The sequence below is a fragment of the Carex rostrata genome, chromosome 14 (assembly GCF_964058835.1).
Source record: "Carex rostrata chromosome 14, lpCarRost1.2, whole genome shotgun sequence".
NCBI classification, from domain to species: Eukaryota; Viridiplantae; Streptophyta; class Magnoliopsida; order Poales; family Cyperaceae; genus Carex; species Carex rostrata.
In genome coordinates this window covers 3,555,765-3,569,638 of record NC_135931.1, presented here as the reverse complement: position 1 = coordinate 3,569,638, position 13,874 = coordinate 3,555,765, and the positions used below count along the sequence as shown (strand labels likewise).

Below are 13,874 nucleotides of genomic sequence, written 5' to 3'. Positions count from 1 at the left end.
ACATGTCAAGTCAATTATTCTCAATCCTCCATTCGACTTTAATGTACACACTCTCTCTTAGTTAACCAAATAATGAATTGCTTTACATATTTGTTCCCCTTCCACAGAAAATTCCTCTTCATTTTGTGCAAGACTTACTTGGATTCAAAACAAATGCCTTGTGATTCGCACCGTATAATTAAAGAGGGGACGATATATTTGCCCAAGGTGCGAACTTTGAGAACAGACAAGCAGATAACCCCATACGTGAGAACGCTAATATATCTCTAGAACAATCGACGACTTTGACTGCATAGCATACTAAAATTCAATTTTTCTCATACTTGATTTACTCATCTATAATGCAATTTATTTTAATTTGATTTTTTAGAATTTTAACTTGTAAAATTCTGCTCATTTGAAAGACCGTCAATGGTAATTCAAAATATTAGTTTCAGCCAAATGATTCAAAGAGAGCCATGAATTTGGTAGCACCCCAATTAGGTGTAGAATCAGTGTTGTAAATAACGGTATGCGGTCGTCGAACGGACATGATACCGCCAGGTGTTTAATCGAAAATAATCAGTCATAATAAAAAATAATTGGTCGATTAGTCAGAAAAATCCGTGACAGTTTGATTATCATAAACGATTAATTAGTCTAAACAGATGTTTTTTACAACACTGTGCAGTACAATAAACTCAATTACTCAACAAGATTGATAGGCCAACATGATAATTCTTGAAAACAAAAACACCAAACATCATTAGTCATTGATTATACCACATTGACAAGAAAAGTCTTTTTGTCAATGAGTTTAAAGATGCATTCATCTCTTTTTTTTAGCCCGTTTTCTATCGAAAAAACACGCCATCCCACAGTTAATATTCCCAGAGCTAACAGTCCAGCATTTCGCCTAATCATGAATTTCACTCGCCATTTCTTTCCCTTGGAGTTCTTGAGAAACATTGTTCGTTCCGACACAAGGCCATTCTCCATGCAAAACCTCTTTGGAATATACTGCACATAGCTCCCAAAGTTAAATAACTTAAAAAGAAGACGACCCCTTTTAAGTACTATTCAATTGGAATTAATGGATGGGAATTTGCATTAGGTACTGGATATATCGGTTCCCTTTGGAACCGGATCACTTGCTCCCTGGTAGGCAGGAAATTCCTGTTTCTAAAGCCACTGATATGTGGGTCTGGGTTGGATTTTGACATAAAGATGCATATAGTTTCCAAAATATATATTTGATTACTGATGCCCACAAGTAATAGCAGAAAGTTTTGGCAAGTTATTCCAGTTTCTTGTACGAGTTAAAAAAGATGTGTAATTACCAGTCTGTTGTTAGTTGTGCTGGTGCAACCAAGTGTCTTCTCAAACTGTGGAGCTGTGGGCATTTTAAGGCTATTTTTCTGGGTCAGTTTTTTCTGGACCCTGTTTTTTATAATAGGCTTTTCCTCTTCGCTGTCTTCCTCGCCAACTAACTGAGCTTTGCCTGTAGCATTATTTCTTTTTCTACCAGAAGCAACTGGAGTTTGTATCTCACCTTATGATTAAAAAAACAAACAACACGGTTTCAGTAGATTTACCAGATATGCTCTTAAAAATTTAATAAGGGATCAACAAAAGAGCTCACCCTCTGATTTTACTTGTACATCAGACGTCAGATCGACACACTTTGAAGACTCAAATTTAAAGTTTGGGGGTTTGCAAGGTGATAAAGAATAATTCTTGAGACAACTAGTAGTATCAAACACTTCCACATTAAAAACCATCTTTCCCTCGTAGCGAAATACTGCAAGATATCCTATTTGCAAATGGTGTGCCTTTGCAAATTCAGGCCAGCCTCTGCTGAAGCATATGATGCCTTCTTCATTTTGACACACATCTACCCTCCAAAATTTGTCAGTTTGGGTTACAAGAGATGCCTGTTTGGGAGGTGATGCTGGAAGATGCTTGTAAAACTTCTTTGGAATGCTCTGAGCCATGAAAAAAAAAATGAACAAATAAGAAGAAGTAACTAATTAGATGAGAGAATCTCATATATGGTGCATCTAGCTTTGCATTAGATAGGTTCTCTATACACCACACCACAACACAGCACCAATACTGCAACACACACAAAGAAAGAGAGAGGGAGACAGACCAGGTTGGCGAAGGGATCGGGGAAGAGAAACTTGAAGAAATGGGGCTTATGGTTAGAGGTGGAAGAGCTCGTTTTTGGTTGCTCCATTTGCTTCATCGATCAAAATGAAATGAGTACCTGACAGCCTGACTACCTGAGTGATGGGTTGGTCGAAATTTACGAATTTGGAGCAAGTAATAAAGCTTGTGCAGGTAAATGTCATAAATTGGTTGACTGCGTGTACAACACGTCTTCCGTAGTAGATATTAATTGAGTGTGATTCGTTCAGAAGAAATCAAAGAGATCATACGGATTTTCACTCTGCTGCAGACAAGACAAGGCTATTCAGCTTATGAAGAAAAGAAAAAAAAACAATTTCGGAATTAAAAATTATTTATAACAAAGAGGTTGATGACAGACGAGTGCGTATCCTCTGAGATATCTCAACTTTTGCGTGACCGACGTGTCCGGTGCCTATTCGGGACGTTGTAGGGGTCAGCATTATGGGTGCTTTGAGATTCGTGCAGAGCGCATTTAAATGGTTGAGATTTTCCATAAAATCACGCAAAGTTTGAGATATCTCAGAGGATACGAATTCATGACAGACGGGGACGGCTTTATCAAAATGATAAATAAATTGGGCGGATTCAAGATTTTTGTGAGATGGGACAAAATTGTCGAATGAGATTCAAATAGTTAAACATATTTAAATTTATTAATTAATTAGATACTCGAGAAAAGAATAATATTTTGATTTATACTTTCTAATATTCTAACTTGTAAATTTATGTTGCTCTAACTTATAATTATAATTATCAATCATAATTTAAGAAATTTATTTTGATTTTAACTCTAAATTAACTTGAATTACAAATCAAACATCCACAGGGGACAAAAAAAAATTCAAAGAGGGGTCAAATCGATCGGAACCAAGCTTCTAAATAGCTAGCTATAGCGCCGCTATAGCGGTTTTGGACCCAGAAAGCTAAGCTACGGGCTAAAACTGCGCTAATCAAGCTACGACCGCTATAGCGGTAATAGCGATCCGCTATGCTAAATGGGTTATGATTTTGCAATTTTTTTTTTTCTGAAAACATGATTTTGCAATTTTAATGGGCCTTAATATCTAGATTGATTTTTTTTTAACTTTATTAAGCTATATCAATACAATGGAACATGTGCGGGCTATACCGCTATATCAATTAAATTTTGTATCATGCATTAATATATGGTAGTGGTATATTTTGAATATAAAATATATCGATAGTTTTTGAATTAGGGATATTTTGAATGACAATTTGAACTTTGTATTGGTTTAATATGAATAATATTAGAACTTCTTAATTAATTTGATATTTTTTTTCTTGATGAGACATTTTTACTAGGCAAAGCCTTCTATGGACATAAGGACCTATTTGTAAAATGAACATATTTTTATTTTTAAAGTTCAAACAGTCGATCCGAACCGTTCATCTTGTTCTCCATATTAATATGTGCTTGGAGACCAAATTTTACATTTTTTTGATTTTTTTTACTATTTATTAAGATGGGTACAAAATTCAATGGTCTGAATTTGATAATTTTTATACCCATCTTAATAAATAGTAAAAAAAATCAAAAAAATGTAAAATTTGGTCTCCAAGCACATATTAATATGGAGAACAAGATGAACGGTTCGGATCGGCTGTTTGAACTTTGAAAATAAAAATATATTCATTTTACAAATAGACCCTTATGTCCATAGAAGCATCACTCTTTTTACTATTAGTAGAAATATAAAATATAATTTTTGAAATAAAAAAACGCTATTTATAATAGCTTTCGCTATAGCTCCGCTATTCGCTAAAGCTTTTTTTTTTGGTCTCCCCGCTACACCGCTATAAACGCTATTTAGAAGCTTGATCGGAACTGATAGATCACCACTAAAACTCAAAATTAAGGAGGGTGGCTACCCCCTGAAACCATGTATGTCCACTCCTATAAGTACCGATTTTTGAGTTTTAGATCAGGACCGTCTGATTCAAATTTGTCGCTCGGGATTGTCTAGTGATTTAAATATGTCGCTCAAGATGTGTGCGCTCCATTTCAGAATGAATTATCGCAAATTCGAATCGGATGGTCCCGAACTAAAACCCAAAATTGTGTTCACTAGATCTGAATTCGTGGGGATCTGATATATGTGTATCTCATTCATCTGGTTGTACATAAGGTTACACAGTTTGTAAAAAATGTGGAATCAAATATCCGATACGCACCTGTAAAAAATAAATAAAAATATTCTGTAGAACACCTGAGAAAATATTATGTACACAAGGCTACATTTTTTCTAAAAAAAAAAATTCTATACTACACCTGGAAATAATAAAATAAAAAAGGAGATGCATGTACCGAATCTTATGTAGTAAATTTTTTGTTTTGATTTGTTTTCGCGTGAAAGGAGAGATACCGGACCAAAGATTTGGTACACCTAGCTAGGAGGTACCGATTTTTTTAGTTATTTTTGTAAAATTGTCTGTGATCAATCTCTTTTGTTATTATTATTAATTTTAATTACCAAAATAAATAAATAAATCCTGATAGTTTTTTGCCACATTGTTATGTCATTGTCTGTAGTCAGACCCCTGAAACATAGTAAAACTTTGAATTCTCTTTCCATCCCGGGTTTATATAAAGTGCAAGCCCTAATATTCATGTTTTCTGAAGAACACCAACTAGAAGTACAACATGATTCTATATTTTTTTTATGGAAAGTTAATTTTGCTTTAATAAAACTTTTTGTCTCGTTTTTAAATTATTAGTAAAATACAATTAATTTAAAATGTTTGACCTATGCAGCTATGCTAGCTAATTCTCAAACGCAGTGACCGTTGAATTTTTTTTTTGAAGAAGTTTCCAAATACATAACAAGCAGCTTAAATGTAGATATTGAATGTATGTGTTTAGAAGTGGAGTCCGACTTTCAAACTATAAAAGTCAAATAAATATATGAAAACTAACTATATTAAAAAAAATTCCACGAAGAATGAAGGTCAATTTTACCGTTTTATGATATTTTGTTCTAAATTATATACAAAATTATACATAAATAAAAAATTAAAATAAGAGAGTGATTAACCCCATACTGTCTTCTTCCGTTTTTGTAATTTGTTCATGTTCACAATTTAATATAAAAACTTGTGTTCAATCCACTGCATTCACTTTACTCTACTGTATTCTGTACTTACTACTTAATTTTTTGAAGTACCATGTTTAGCCATTTGAATGTATTAATAGATATAGATTTGTCAGACATCTTAATTAAATTAGGGATATTTTCGTTAAAGATTTTAAAAAAAAAATGGATGTATGTATGTATGTATGTATGTTTTTTCTTACATTTGTCAGACAACTTGGATGCATATATGTATGTTTTTTCTTAGGCATGGCTGCTTGTGTGTATGAAGAAGGAGAGGGGATAGTGTGCTCTGTTTGTAAAAGGTTGAGTATTTGTGATTTTTGTAAAGATATTTTGTTGGGTTGAGAGACAAATTGGTATGGGAGCAGAGAGTTTAGATAGCTGGACGTACAATTATGCTGTGTAGAGATGTTGGTATGATTATATCGTTTGGTAAGGTGCGAGCTTTGAAAACAGAAGCAGATAAGAATGCTATTCTATCTCTAGAACAATCAACGACTTGACTGCATAGCATACTAAATTCAATTTTTCTCATACTTAATTCACTCATCTATAATGCAATTTATTTTAATTTGTTTTTTTAGAATTTTAACTCGTAAAATTCTGCTCATTTGAAAGACCGTCAATGGTAATTTTTCTTTTCTAAAAGAGGCTGAAAGCCCATTTTATTTTAAATTGTAAAATTCTGCTCATTTGAAAGACCGTCAATGGTGATTCAAAATGTTATTTTTTTTTTCTAAAAGAGACTGAAAGTTCATTTCATTTCTGAAACAATTAAATACAGATACCAGTTGGCAACCACGGAAACAACTCCCTGGTGTGTTTCTCACAAAAGCATAGAAAGCATTAACAAAATAATTCAAAATATTAGTTTCAGCTAAATGATTCAAAGAGAGCAATGAATTTGGTAGTACCCTAATTAGGTGCAGAACAAGATTGATAGGCCGAGATAATTCTTGAAAACAACAACACCAAACATCATTAGTCATTGATTATACCACATTGACAAGAAAAGTCTTTTTGTCAATGAGCTTAAAGATGCATTTATCTCCTTTTCTTAGCCTATTTTCTGTCGAAAAAACACGCCATCCCACAGTTAACATTCTATCCTTTCGCCTAATCGTGAATTTCACTCGCCATTTCTTTCCCTTGGAGTTCTTGAGAAACATTGTTCGTTCCGACACAAGGCCATTCTCCACGCAAAACCTCTTTGGCATATACTGCACATAGCTCCCAAAGTTAAATAATTTAAAAAGGAGACAAGAATACGACGCCTTTTAAGTACTATTCAATTGGAACTAATGGACGGGAATTTGCATTAGGTATTGGATATATCTACTTCTTTAGAGAACCGCATCACCTGCTTCTCTGTAGACAAAAATCTCTGAAGTCATTGACACGTGACCCTAAACCCCATAAAGATGCCTATACTTTCCAAAATATATATTTGATCGGAAATAAATCTGCTGCGATCCTATAGAATCGCAGGGTCCCTGCTATTTCAAATCAAACCGTTAACTTTTTGGAATGCACGAATCCCCAAACCAATGCACGGTTTGATTTGGAATAGCAGGGACCCAATCGCAGCAGATTTATTTCCATATTTGATCACTGATGCCCACAAGTAATAGCATAAAGTTTTGGCAAGTTGTATCAGTTTCTTGTACTAGTTAAAAAAAAAGATGTGTAATTACCAGAAGTTGTCTGTGGTTAGTTGCGCTGGTGCAACCAAGTTTCTTCTCAAACTGTGGAACTGTGGGCATTTTAAGCCTACTTTTCTGGGTCAGTTTTTTTGGTACCCTGTTTTTTATAATAGGCTTTTCCTCTATGCTGTCTTCCTCGCCAACTAACTGAGCTCTGCCTGTAGCATTGTTTCTTTTTCTACCAGAAGCAACTGGAATTTGTATCTCACCTTATGATTAAAAAAACAAACAACACGGTTTCAGTAGATTTACCAGATATGCTCCTAAAAATTTAATAAGGGATCAACAAAAGAGCTTACCCTCTGATTTTACTTGTACATCAGACGTCAGATCGACAAACTTTGAAGACTCAAATTTAAAGTTTGGGGGTTTGCAAGGTGTTAAAGAATAGTTCTTGAGACAACTAGTAGTATCAAACACTTCAACACTAAAAACCATCTTTCCCTCGTAGCGAAATACTACAAGATATCCTATTTGCAAATGGTGCGCCTTGGCAAATTCAGGCCAGCCTCTGCTGAAGCATATGCCTTCTTCGTTATGACACACATCTACCCTCCAAAATTTGTCAGTTTGGGTTACAAGACATGCCTGTTTGGGAGGTGATGCCGGGAGATGCTTGTAAAACTTCTTTGGAATACGCTGCGCCATGATAAAAAAAAAAAAAAATGAAAAAGGAAAAAGAAGTTTAGATGAGAGAATCTCATATATGGCGCATCTAGCTTTGCATTAGATAGGTTCTCTATCACTTGTAAACTGTTACAGTACACCACAACACAACACCAATACTTTATGCAACACACACAAAGAAAGAGAGAGGGAGAGTCGGAGAGAGACCAGGTTGGCGAAGGGATCAGGGAAGAGAAACTTGAAGAAATGGGGCTTATGGTTGGGGGTGGAAGAGCTCGTTTTTGGTTGCTCCATTTGCTTCATCGATCGCATGATTTCTCTCCTTCTCCCGCTTGCTTAAGATGAAAATGAGTAGCTGACAGCCTCACTACCTGAGTGAATGGGTTGGTAGAAGTTTACGAATTCGGAGCAAGTAATAAAGCTTGTGCAGGTAAATGTCATAAATTGGCTTACTGCGTGTCTTCCGTAGTAAATATTAATTGAGTGTGATTCGTTCAGAAGAAATCAAAGAGATCATATGGATTTTCACTCTGCTGCTGCAGACAAGGCTATCCAATTCCAGCTTATATATAAAAAAAGATATTTCGGAATTAAAAATATTTATGACAAAGAGGTTGATGACAGACGGCTTTATTAAAATGACAAGTACCGAGTGGGGATTCGGTATATATCTCTTTAATCCGGCTGTAATGTCATCGGATGGACAGGGTGAGTCGAGTTCAAGTACAATTAAGTAACTTAAAGATTGGATTTTAAATCGGGACCGTTCATGAATCTGAAATAATCTATCCGAAGCAGTGTTGTAAATAACGGTATGCGGTCTTCGGACGGATATGGTACCGTGAAGCGATTAATCGGAATTATGCGGACATTTTAATGTTTTTATTAAATTTATGTATATATATCATAATTTATTAAAAATAATTTATTTAACTCATTAAACTTATCAAATAAACTTAATTTAACTTAATTTTTGACGCTATACTTATTTTTTCTTAACACATAAGCACTTTACATGTATCAATAACACATTTATTTAATGAAAAAAATAAATTCAAGAGTTAATTTTTTTTCAAATACTAATAACATATTATGTGAAAGAAATGAAATATTCCAACATAAAATCACTAAATTTAGTTTATAATAATAACTTATTTTCATAAATGAATATGTCATACTAATTGAAAAAATTACATCAATAATTAGTAAGAAAAATATATGATAAATAAATAGAATAAGAATTAATCAATTTTAAAGTAAGTAAGAAGGAAAAACATATATAAAAAATATTGAATGTATGTCTAAGTACAAACAAAATTGCAATACATGATTTATGAAACTTATTATCACACACTATCACATAAAATTAAAAAAAGTCAATGTGCAAAAAATATTTACTGAAATAAATTGAAATAAACGGGAATAAATTAACGATTAAACAGTAAAATGGCCGATTAATTGGAAAAATCCGCAAAAAATTATCTGTTAAGTGTATTCGTAATAGATTAAACGGCCGTTAAGGCCGTTTTTTCTAACACTGATCCAAAGTGGAGCGCACACATCCTGAGAGATGAATTTGAAAAGGACAGTACCAAAGTGGAGCGCATACAATCTCGAGTGACGGATTCGAATTGGACAGTTCCGATATAAAACCAAAAGATTGGATTGCTTTAGGGGCCGGATCTGGACTCGGGTGACTCCGCATCGTCTGCATTAATTTAAAAGTACATTTTTTGAGTTAATACATATCGGCCGTCCGATTATAAACGCAGTTCATCTAACTTCCATTTAAAACATATGTCTTTAATATTAGTACGGATTTAATACACAGTTTATAAAAAAAAATGTGGAATCAAAGTTCCGCTACGCACCTGTAAAAAATAAATAAAAAATCTGTAGAACACCTGAAAAAAATTTATGTACACAAGCCTACACTTTTTTTCTAAAAAGAAAAAATTCTATACTACACCTGGAAATAAAAAAATAAAAAAGGAGATGTACCGAATTTTGTTTTGATTTGTTTTGGCGTGAAAGGAGAGTTCCGGACCAATTTTACCGTTTTGTAACATTTCATTTTAAATTATATACAAAATTATACATAAATAATTTTTAAAAAAAAATAGAAATCAATTAACCTCATATTGTCTTCTTACATCCGCTTTTGTAATGTGTTCACGTTTATAGTTCAATATAAAAACTTTTTAGTGTTCAATCCACTGCATTCACTTCACTCTACTGTATTCTGTACTTAGTTTTTTGAAGTACCATCTTTAGCCATTTGAATGTATGAATAGATGTAGATTTGTCAGACATCTTAAATTAGGAATATTTTCGTCAAAGATTTAGAAAAAAAATGGGACGGGATAAGAATTCATTTTGTTTTTTCTACAAGCTCGGGAGGTAGCAATCTTCTTGGTAATCCTAATTTAAGGGCTCGGAGTCGTTTGGCAATAAAGAATTAAGAGCTTAAAGGACGCTAAGAGACCGATGTTCGGTTGTCTTAATCTTTAAGTAAAAGCTAAAGAAGAGATATGCATGGGTGCCTTAAAGTCCAGACAAAGGATTAAGATCCGGGTAAAAGAAAATTAAAGGAGGTGTTTCAATCCACACTAAGGAACCGATATTCAGTAGAATTAAACAGTTAAGGAAGCTAAAGAAAGCAGATTAAGTCTTAATCCTTTGTTGCCGAACAGCCGGAAAAAAATAAAGACCCATTTAAGTTTCCGAGACGGTGAGTGATGTAAAAGTTGAGCCAAACAGTACTCTGTACGCAGTAACAACTAACAACTACCGTGCATTCATGACGGATTTTAAGCTCAGATCAATGTTTTGTTATCGAGGCGGCCTTACCACCTGAATTCGCATCCCTTGAGTCTTGAGATATCTCAAACTTTTGAGGTATACCTTGATCTGTAGAGGAAATAAATCTGCTGTGATTCTTTTGAGAATCAGCTTTTCCAAATCCACCCCTCTATTTTTTTTAATGCACAAATCTCAAAACAAATGAATGGATAGATTTGAAAAGGCAGGTCCTGTGATTCTCAAGAATCACAGCAGATTTGTTTCCGATCTGTAGAACATCCGGGCCGTTCATATTCTCTCTGTACAGTGGGCCAACTTTGGCAAATTTTTTATTCATAAAATTATTAAAAAATAATAGAAAAACAGAAAGAGTTACTTAAATTGTTAAATATATAAAAAGATCGAAGACAAAGATTTCAATTTAAATTTTAAATCGGAATCATACCGATTCAAAATACAATCATACCTCTGTGTGGGCCCTCCACATCTCCTTTGAAAGCTTGTTGATTACAATTTTTTATTGGAAGATGTTAACATTTCTAGCGGAACCCACATACTACACAGAGTAAAAAAATGACAATTTTGTTAGCTAAGTGGATTTGGACTCGGACCCACATACATACATGGACAAGCATAGTAAATAAAAGTTATCATTTTGGTGGGGTCCACCATAAACGGTTTATAAATAAGAGAGAAGAAATGAGGTCTGTACAGGAAATTAGAAAACTAAAAACGGAAAAATACACATTAGATCGGTAGCGTTGTTTTGTAATTAGAAATAATGACATGTATAACAATTCAAGTATTCTTTATGTTTTCTCTCTATAATTTTTTAAATAATTTCTATGAATAAAAAAATTCTTCCATTTTTGCTAGCATGGACGTCACATGTGATCCATTGCATTCATGCATGGTGATGTGATGGCCCGTAATTAGAGTTGGTAACGAGCTGGCTCGTTACGAGTTCGGTTCAACTTGAACTCATTACGAGTTGACTCGTCCGAGTCACAAGCGAGCTAACTTTAGCGGTCCGAGTTGAAATAAAAAATTCATTGCATTCTTTTTATTTTTCTCTATTATTTTTTAATAATTTCTATGATACAAAATTCTCCCATTTTGCTAGCATGGACGTTGCATGTGATCCATTGCATTCATGGTGATGTGATGGCCCGTAACTAGGGGTGGTAACAAGCTGGCTCGTTACAAGTTGGGTTCAACTTGAACTCATTACGAGTTGGCTCGTCCGAGTCACAAACGAGCTAACTTTAGAGGTTCGAGTTAAAATCAAAGCTTGAAATCATTATGAGCTAGACTGAGTTAGCTTGCGAGCTAGCTTGTTGAATTTGGTTGGATCTTGGTTTATAAAGAAAATAAATTTTACAAATTTTTTGGACCGAGCATAACCCACTTGTTTTCACAAATATTGCAAATTTTACAAATAAATTTTAAAAGGAATTATTAAGTTTAAATGTACAATATAAAATGTATACAAATTCATAAAAATTTACAAATTGATGCCTACTCGAACTAGCTTACGAACTGACAAACAAGTTAAATTCTAATTTGAACTCGTTAATTCTGAACCGAATTAGTGGCGAACTAACTAGGCTCCAGCTCGGTTTAATAACAAGCGAACTGTTAACAAACGAATAAGCTGCGAATTACAATCGAGCAACAAGCTTTTTTGCCAACCTATCCAGAACCTTTCGACTTTTACATTGACGGATTTAAATGAGATAAAAAATTCTCTCCTAATATTATGTATATGTAGGGCTGTCAAAAAAGCTCGCGGCTCGTGGCTCGCTCGTGGCTCGCCTCTAGCTCGCTAGCTAACAGCTCGCTCGGTAGTGGACCGAGCTGTTAACAAGCCAGCTCGGCTTAGGCTCGGGCCAAAATAAACGAGCTGAGCCAGGGGTCAGCTCGGACCGGACCAGCTCGGCTCGTTAAGCTACAGTGAATTTAGGGTTTAGTCCCGTATAATTTTAAGTCCAGTCCCATTTTTAAAGGCGCAATTATGCAAAATTGATGTATTTTCGGTTTGGGAAGAAAGAATATGGCTTTAGTTGCTTGAAGATGTGTCTGCTGGACAATTTCTTAAATTTTTTGAATGTGATTTCTTATTTTTTTATTTTTGAATTTGTATAATAACAGCCCAATAAAGCCCAATGAGCCAGCTCGTCAGCTCGCGAGCTAGCTCGGGCTGGCTTGTCACAAGCTGAGCCAGGGGTTTTGGCTCGGGTGACCTAAGTCCAGCTCGCTCGGTCCAGGCTCGGGCCAAAATAAACGAGCTGAGCTGAGGCCCAGCTCGTTTACAGCCCTTCAGTATATGTGTTAGCAGTCAACTTGAACTATTTAAACTTAATTGAACGGTCTCAGTTGAATTACAACGTTCTCCACCGCAAAAATAACAAAATGGACTCGCTAACATATGTGACCATGTGGGAGTCATTATGTTGAACTTCATTTATCTCCACAGAGAAGTTCTTGTTATAAATTTATTCAATTAGCAAAATGAAATTAGGACAACGACAGGCTCTCTTTATTTTTATGCTGGAGAAATGAAAAGCATCATGCAAAGATTCATTGGCCCACTAATAAATGAGATCAATATGAGATAATTAACAGCGGATGCACGCTATAAGTGGATGAGGTGCATATATACCTATGAAAGATGACAATTTAATTATGATTATTATAGGTGCAGTTTTGTGGACTTAGTGGATGCTTGGGATAGGGCATTCGATGGCGGACAGGTTTGAAGATGCAGATGAAGGCCTAAGAAGTTGAAGGCAAGAAACTTTTGTGATTTTTACTAATGCAGGGGCCTTTTTGCTAAAGTGTGTCATATATGGTAGTGGTAGTAGATGTTCCTATTAGTCTATATGTTTTCTTTGCAGGTTATTTTCGTTGGTATTGTCTTAATGCCGTGTTTTGTTGATCTTTATTTTGTTTGTAATATTGTTGTGGTACCAATGTTGGTACCGGTTCGCAAATACATTGTAATGTGGTTTTCGTTTTATTAATGAAAATCGGTGGGATTTTACCCACTTCTTTCAAAAAAAAAAAAGTGGATGAGGTGAAAACATAAAATATTATTTATTATTTTACCCAGGTTTGGACCCTGCTAAAATTTAGGGAAAATTTAACCCCATCTCTGATTGAAGAACCGGCCTAACCAGTCTTTTAATTACCTTGATAGCTGTAGCACCAGAAATAAGTTAGCCAGTCATAAGATGATAAGAAATTCAATATGCGTCAGGTTTGGTTAGCCATCTACCATCTACAAACACAAATTTCTTCTAACAACGGTAAGTTCCTGGACATTGTTTTAAACAGGTTGCACCAGTTGAAAAATAGTTATCAGGACTGTCAGAAGCAGTTGACAAAAAAAAATTACTGCCACAATATTAAAAAAGGAGACTCCATGCTCAGAACTTTTAAACTTACTAAAGAACAC

General features: G+C 34.5%; 2 protein-coding genes across 2 annotated transcripts; both read right to left on the bottom strand.

Moving 5' to 3' along the window:
* Positions 1-756: 756 nt before the first annotated feature.
* On the bottom strand, positions 757-2,227 carry LOC144565550 (putative B3 domain-containing protein Os06g0632500). Its single transcript, XM_078315341.1, has 4 exons — positions 2,132-2,227; positions 1,622-1,964; positions 1,320-1,531; positions 757-999 (listed from the first exon to the last, which is right to left on the bottom strand). Exons 1-4 carry the CDS (start codon positions 2,225-2,227, stop codon positions 757-759), a joined length of 894 nt encoding a protein of 297 aa, XP_078171467.1.
* A 4,021-nt stretch (positions 2,228-6,248) lies between these two features.
* LOC144565422 (putative B3 domain-containing protein Os04g0346900) lies at positions 6,249-7,947 on the bottom strand. The gene is made up of 4 exons (XM_078315175.1): positions 7,823-7,947; positions 7,288-7,627; positions 6,980-7,197; positions 6,249-6,505 (listed from the first exon to the last, which is right to left on the bottom strand). Exons 1-4 carry the CDS (start codon positions 7,925-7,927, stop codon positions 6,278-6,280), a joined length of 891 nt encoding a protein of 296 aa, XP_078171301.1. The 5' UTR covers positions 7,928-7,947; the 3' UTR covers positions 6,249-6,277.
* Between the last annotated feature and the right edge of the window lie 5,927 nt (positions 7,948-13,874).